We start from the raw sequence: 8,103 nt of genomic DNA on the forward strand, positions 1-8,103 counted from the left end.
TAGTAGAAATAAAAAGGAAAAGGAAAAGAAAAATATTAAAATAATGAGGAATAATTTGGAAAATATATATTTATTGTAAGATTATTTTTGTTTTGAATAAATGAATTTTTTGCTTCTGCTTCTTGGAAAAAGTTTGAATTTGTAGCTTCTACCGGTAAAGTTGTTGCCATGTGACCTGGGTTTGAGCCACGGAAATAGTCTCCTGCAGAAATGCAGGGTAAGGGTGCATATAGTAGACCCTTGTGATCCGGCCCTTCCCCGGATCCCGCGCATAGAGAAAGCTTAGTGCATCGGACTATCCTTTTTCTCCCCAAAAGCAGAACAACGGCTTCAACAGCTGTGCGAGGCACACAGTAAAATCACTCTGCTTAATTGGACTTGCTAATTATGTAATGGGCAATGAAGAAGACTTGCCCAAAAGCAAAGGGGAAATAGGAGACCGTTGACTTGGCGGCTAATATAACTGTAACGTGGAAAACAACCAGAAATCTAATCTATTCTCTAATAAATTTTCCAGTCAATGAGCATCCAGTACACCTAACGCGTCCTCCTCTTCTCCTTTCCCCTAAACTTCCTTCCTCCTTCCTTTTCCTTCTTCATTGACCCCTACACCCTCTACGATTATATGTATATATCTAATTATCTATATATATATATACACTTACTCCATGTTCTTATGATCTTGTTTTAATTAGGCACATATTTTTTTCTTTTCTTGAGTTAGATTAAGGACTGAAATTAATTCATGGCTGATGCAAATATGGGTGCCGGTGGTGGTCAATTCCCTGATTTTCCTTCGGTTCTAACTCACGGCGGACAATATGTACAGTATGATATTTTTGGTAATTTCTTTGAGATCACTACCAAGTATCGCCCTCCTATTATGCCTATTGGTCGTGGTGCTTATGGAATTGTCTGGTACCTTCTTTTTCTTCAACTTCTTTTTTTTCTTTATCTATGAAATTGCTTTTTCTTTAGGTTTTTTTTTTCCTCTCTGTGTTTTCTCTGTATTGAGAGTAATATTGGATCCAACATATAAACACTACGCCGATTCAAAAGTTAAACGTAATGAGTTCAATATTTAATGTTTTTTTTTTTTTAACGCTGAACTCATTGTATGTTTGAAATGAGTCAATTTATGTGAAGGTGTCTGACTTGATATAGAGTTTAAGAAAGAAAAAACGACTTTTAAAACTTGTTAAGAGTAAAATGAGAAGTTTAAAGTTGAACTATTCCTAAATAAAAAAAATGTGTCATTTCTTTTTTGATACAGACTATAAAGGAAAAAATGTCATATAAAATGGGACAGAGGTAGTTAAATGTGTCATTTTATATTGAAAACACTAAATTTTACTAGCTCTGTCTCATTTTAGGTGACATTATTTCCTTTTTAATATGTCCCGAAAAAAGAAGAAGATGGTTGTATCTACCTCTGGTTAAGTTGAGTCCATTTAATAAAGGCTCTATATACCTTTGCCAGTACGTGCAGGAACGCCCACATATGTGTATATATGTTGAATATATGAGTATTTACTAAGTGGTGTATTTGCTAGCTTTAGATCTTAGATTCGCCTCTGAAGTCTAGCCGATAATGGTGTTTTGTCTGTTTGTGTATGTAAAGCTCGGTGCTGAATACGGAGCTGAATGAGATGGTTGCAGTTAAGAAAATCGCGAATGCGTTTGACAATTACATGGATGCTAAGAGGACTCTCCGTGAGATTAAGCTTCTTCGCCATTTAGATCATGAAAATGTGAGTCTTCTTCTGTTACTTTTCTTGCTTTGGTTACTCTTCTTGATGTTGTGAGTTGTTATTGAAGGAGAATTTTTACTGATCATGAAGTGAGAATCCCATGCTATTGCTTTACAGACTAGCCCCCCATATGCAAATCGCTATGTCGTGCGGACTCTCCAAATGCTGGCACACCCGTGTCGGATCCTCAAAAAATACACTACTTTTGGAGGATCCAATATGCACCCAGCGACATTTTCGAAGACTCCGAACAACATAGGCAATTGATTAGATTAACTAGTTATTCTCTATAGGATAAGCATAGGCAAATTACTTTATTATTGGAATTAAACGGACATGAATAGTGAAGAACATAGGGGATTCATATAGCGAGCTCAACTGGTTTGAGATTGAGGATTAATTGATTGAATGATGGAAGCACCGTGTTCATTTTGATTTTTGTAAATCAAGCCAGTCAAGGCTACAATAGCAAACAGCATCCAATATTTCATATAAAGGCATAGACCTTTTAACTGTTCAATATGGGCTCCTTGAGTTAATTTAGTCAAACATGGAGTATGGATTGGTTGTTGATAAGTTTTTTTCTTGCACTTAAGTGATTTATGTAACTTCTTCTCTCTAATCATCTTTGCTTCCTTTTGCTATGTTCTCTTCCCTTTTCTATGTCAGCTTGAAAATTGTGAAAGTTTGATTCTCCAGAATAAGGAACAATTTTCATAGTACTTGTAGGCAAAGACGACAAACTCATTGTTGGTCAGACAGTTCTTTCTTTCTGCCCTTGTTGTAATGGAATTTCCAGAAGCTGAGAATAAACAAATTCTATTGCTTTCAGCTATCTATAGCACGATGACTAGATTTTTCGTGGTTACTTAAGAATGTATTTGTTATAATTTAGATTCTCTCACATGTATGGGATATGTCCTTGTTATTTAATCTTTCTGTATAATGTGACTTCATAATGGTGAACTTACGGCAATGTGCAATTTGGATGCCTCATTTAGTACAAGTACCTTCTAGTTTTTGCTTATTCAAGGAAACCAAAAATTCTCTGCAGGTAATTGGTTTAAGAGACGTGATTCCTCCACCGTTACGAAGGGAGTTTTCTGATGTTTACATTGCTACTGAACTCATGGATACTGATCTTCACCAAATAATTAGATCCAACCAAGGTTTATCAGAGGATCACTGCCAGGTAATTCCACCCCCGAAACTGTACCAAGTTAACTCCGACAATCTATCTGATATGCATCTTAATAGTTTTCTCTAATTTTGTTTTTCTTAAATAAATTCTTGTTTGCAGTACTTCATGTATCAGCTCCTCCGTGGCCTAAAATACATACATTCCGCGAATGTTCTTCATAGAGATCTCAAACCAAGCAACCTTTTGCTAAATGCAAATTGTGATCTTAAGATATGTGACTTTGGTCTTGCTAGGCCAAACATAGAGAACGAGAATATGACGGAATATGTTGTAACCAGATGGTACAGGGCACCAGAGCTTTTGTTGAACTCTTCAGATTACACTGCTGCTATAGATGTTTGGTCTGTCGGTTGCATCTTCATGGAACTTATGAATAGAAAACCTTTGTTTGCTGGAAAAGATCATGTACATCAAATACGCTTGTTAACTGAGGTAAAGATTGATTCTTGAAAGAAATAACAAAATAAGGATATATACACTTCATTTTTTACATGGAACAAGATTTAACCATGTGGATTCTTGATTTTACTTTGATTATGTTGCTCCTTTCCTCCACGCAAACATAAGCATCAGCTTATTATGGACCGGAAAAAACAACAAATTAGTATACAATTATGAGTAATCTTGTGGCGAGAAAATGCTTATCTTGGCTTTTACTTTTCGCAGCTTCTCGGCACCCCAACAGAAGCTGATCTTGGCTTCCTCCAAAATGAAGACGCAAAGAGATACATCAGGCAACTCCCACAACATCCTCGCCAGCAGTTAGCAAAAGTTTTCCCTCATGTGAACCCATTGGCTATTGATCTTGTCGATAAAATGTTGACACTCGATCCTACTAGAAGAATTACAGGTAATTTCCATATTCTGTACTGCTATCTTAGAGATTGGAAAGCTTGAATGATCGACTCTTTTGACTCAAAAGTATCTCTTTTTGCAATAAAATCATAATACACTTGTCCCTTGCATGTAATAACTCTTTAACATTATAGAGTCCAATAATATATTCATAATCGCTTATCTTTAGGAAAGCTTATCGTTCCTTCTTCCTCAGTAAAAAGAGTTCATTTTGCATAGGCCACATAAAACGATGATACTTGCTGCAACATTTTCACATAGACCACACGAAACGAAGATTCTTGCTGAATCATATTTCGTTCGTTCTCTTTTAAGCTCATCCGCTAATGTATTTGTATTCGGATGCAGTTGAGGAAGCATTAGATCATCCCTACCTTGCAAAGCTCCACGATGCAGGTGATGAACCGGTCTGCCCTGTTCCATTCTCCTTCGACTTTGAGCAACAAGGAATAGGAGAAGAGCAAATTAAGGACATGATATATCAGGAAGCTTTGTCACTGAATCCTGAATATGCTTAAACATAAGAGAAATCAATTCTTCTTCTCCTGTTTCCCCTTTGATCTGGAGTATCTACTTCCCTACTGTGGATTTTCTTGCTCGGACCGAGCCACTCAATGTTTTTGCTCACTGGTCAGTCCTTTGCGCAACTTGTAATGTTGCAGCCTTCAATGTGCAGCCATCTATAAATCTTTTTTATTTTTTATTTTTATTACGGTGCTGTCTGAGCTAGCTTGTGGGCACCTCGATTATTTCATTGGATATTGCTACCTCCCGCCAGCACAACCATTTATATCTTCCACTCATTCTTATGATTTGTATCTTGTGTGTTGTATTCAGCTTATTGTAGTCTGTATTCTTTTTGTTCACTGTATCATGTTGTATTATGTACAGTGGATTGTATTGAGAAGTAACTTTTAGTAGCATGTAAAAAGGCTATCAAGAATCTATAGTCATTTTCCTATAAATTGGGGTGTATTTTTCTCTGTATTAACTATTTGTGCATGAACTTCTATGCTAATGGAATGTGTAGTGAAGAGATGTATAATCTCAGTTTTTGAGATTTACTAGTGGCTGTCAGCCAATTGAAGGTCTATAGAATCATTCTTCTTTATGAATTAATGCAATTTACATATTCAAGGTTATTTCACATTTATTTTCGTCTTTAAACCTTTAACTTTAATCTAATGTAAAAGTAGTAACTATGAACTATGGTTAATGCTGAGCATACTACAATAATAGAGTAATCTTAAAGTTTGTTAAGACTTGGCACAATTGTGTCACGACCTGGAACTCCTACCGTCGGGACCGTGATGGCGCCTAACATTCACTTGCTAGGCAAGCCAATGTTAGAGATCATTAAGCCAAATTCTTAAGTTTTTCAGTGATAAACATCAAATAAGCCATAACAAGGTAAAAAGAAAAGCGTGGAAATCCATAACAACTTTAATACTTATACACAACTACCATAATCTGGTGTCACAATCCACGAAAAGATTCAGCTACAAGTAAGGTGTCTGAAGGAAATACAACAGTTTTCGATACAAATGAAATAGTAAGGGAAATGCATAGAAGGGGACGTCAGGGCCTGCGGACGCCAACAGGACTACCTTGGGTCTCCAAACAGATAAAGCCAGCAGCTAGACTCAAGGTCAACTCGGTCCGGTACCAAAATCTGCACAGAAAGTGCAGAGTGCACTATCAGTACAACCGACCCCATATACTGGTAAGTGTCAAGTCTAACCTCGGCAAAGTGGTGACGAGGCTAAGACAAGACACATACATAAACCTGTGCAGTTAAACAACATACAAACGGAATAACAACTAGTAGAAGCTGAACAGATAATAACGGGATGGGGAAACAAGCTGGGGGGAGTACAAGATAGAGAAATCATAACGGTAAAGAAACCATAGCATTCAATATATCTTGCACCAATGGAAGTATTGAAACACAATAAAGACAACGTGCACGACATCACCCTTCGTGCTCTTACTCTCAACCTCACCATAATAATTAACAGAAACGTACAACATCACCCTTCGTGTATTGACTCTCATTCTCACCATATAAACAAAAGAAACGACACGGCATCACCCTTCGTGCATTAACACTCACAAAACATGGCACGGCATCACCCTTCGTGCATTAACTCTCATCCTCACCGTATAATTAACAGAAACGGCACGACATCATCCTTCGTGCATCAAAACACTCTCCCTCACCAAAACAATGAACAATAACAACAGGGAGATAGAAATGTCAATAACAAGTCTCACTTCAACATTTAGTTCTACAATGTCAACCTCAACTTTGAGCCAATACTCAATCAATACCAAATTCCGTAAAACATGATAAGAGTTGCTCAACATAACGAATAGTGAGTCTAAGCATGAACAACACGATCAAAGAATACAACAGTTACAAGAATAAGACTCACTCGCATGTTATGACTCGAAAACAACGCATAGGTGCGCGTCACCTCACCTATACGTTGTACTCAACATCCAAACACGTAGCAAAATAGGCAAACAATACCTAATCCCTCAAGCCAAGGTAAACCACGACACTTACCTCGCTCCAACGGCCAAACTCAAAGCTCAACCACAGTTTTTCCCTTCAAACAAGCCTCCTGACCAATAGAATCTAGCAATTTACCAACCAAACGATTCAAATAAAGCCTTAGGAACTACCCACGATTGCAAAGAATTCAATTTAGGCCATTTTGGAATAAGTCAACAAAAGTCAACACCCGGGCCCGCTTGGTCCAAATCCAAAATTCGGATCAAAGCCCGATTATCCATTCACCCCCGAGCCCGGTTATATAATTAGTTTTGGAATCCGACTTCAATTTGAGGTCTAAATCCCCAATTTATCAAATCCCTAGTTTCTACCCAAAAACCCCTAATTTCACAATAAAAATATTAGATTTTTGATTGAATCTTATGAAAAAGTAGTGAAAGATTGAAAGAAATTAGTTTAAGATCACTTACCAAGTTCTTTGAAAAATCTCCTCTTGTAGTTTAGGTTTTGAAAATTTGGGAAATGAATCAAAAATCCCGTCTAAGTCATCTTTTGTTCAACTACAGGTATCGTATTTGCGAACAAAATTTCGCATTTGCGAATGAACAGCATTTTCGTAATTGCCATAAATGGTTCGCAATTGCGAATGAATAGTGTTTTCACAATTGCCATAAGAGGTTCGCAATTGCGAATGAACAGTGTCGCACCAGAAACCAGCAAAACCCAAACTTCTCTGAAATGATCCGAAACCACCCCGAAACTCATCCGGAACCTCCCGGACACAAACCATATATGAATTTCAATCATAAAACACGCTACGGACCTGCTCGCACACTCAAAATACTGAAAAGAGGTCGTCTTAACCCGATATTGACCATGGTCAAACTCCCACATTTCTTAACTTTACTAGTCTCTCAACCAAAGATCCAAAAATACACCCAAGCCCCTCGGGACCCCAAAAATATCATACGAACTTGCTCGTGCAATCAAATCGCCGAAATAACACCTAGAACTACGAATTGAACACCAAATCAAATGAAATTTTCAAGAAAGCTTTAAAATCTCTATTTTTACCATCGGACGTCCGGATCGCGTCAAACGGACTCCGTTTTTCGCCAAATTTCACAGACAAGTCTTAAATATTATAATGAACCTGTACCGGGTTCCGAAACCAAAATACGGACCCGATACCAACAAGATCAAACATTAATAATTTCTTAAAAATAATTAAATTTTCAGACTTTCTATTTTTAACAAATATTCATAACTCGGGTTAGGGACATCCGAATCCGATTCCGTGCATACGCCCAAGTCCCATATTTCGATACGGACCTACTGGGATTGTCACGAATCCCGGTCCGTTTACTAAAAATGTTGACCGAAGTCAACTCAAAAGAAATTTTTAAGCAAAATTTCTTATTTTTATCAACTTTCAATATAAAATCTTTCCAGACACACGCTCGGACTACGCATGCAAATCGAGAAGGGATAAAATGAGGTTTTTAAGGCCTCAGAACACAGAATATAATTTTAAATCATAAGATGACCTTTCGGATCATCACAAATTGTCATGCTAAAAGCACATAATACGAATTTCAAAATTTAACTTGTAGTGGAAACAATTAAATTTGTTAGCATAACGAAACAAAATGAGGTGGGAATATCCAATAAAGTAGGGTATTTTAATAGCAAGATACTTCTCCAAGCTAGGATGAGGTGTAAATTATCAAACTTAGATAGACTCATCATTCAGTTAAGGACAAATTTTTCATTGAATA

At 37.0% G+C, this 8,103-nt stretch overlaps 1 protein-coding gene across 1 annotated transcript; it reads left to right on the top strand.

The window, feature by feature from the left end:
* The first annotated feature begins 524 nt into the window (after positions 1 to 524).
* LOC109208243 (mitogen-activated protein kinase 3) lies at positions 525 to 4,918 on the top strand. Its single transcript, XM_019371316.1, has 6 exons — positions 525 to 918; positions 1,622 to 1,751; positions 2,806 to 2,943; positions 3,052 to 3,384; positions 3,619 to 3,802; positions 4,156 to 4,918. Exons 1-6 carry the CDS (start codon positions 746 to 748, stop codon positions 4,323 to 4,325), a joined length of 1,128 nt encoding a protein of 375 aa, XP_019226861.1. The 5' UTR covers positions 525 to 745; the 3' UTR covers positions 4,326 to 4,918.
* Positions 4,919 to 8,103: the final 3,185 nt, after the last annotated feature.

This window comes from Nicotiana attenuata, unplaced genomic scaffold (genome assembly GCF_001879085.1).
Source record: "Nicotiana attenuata strain UT unplaced genomic scaffold, NIATTr2, whole genome shotgun sequence".
Taxonomy (NCBI): Eukaryota; Viridiplantae; Streptophyta; class Magnoliopsida; order Solanales; family Solanaceae; genus Nicotiana; species Nicotiana attenuata.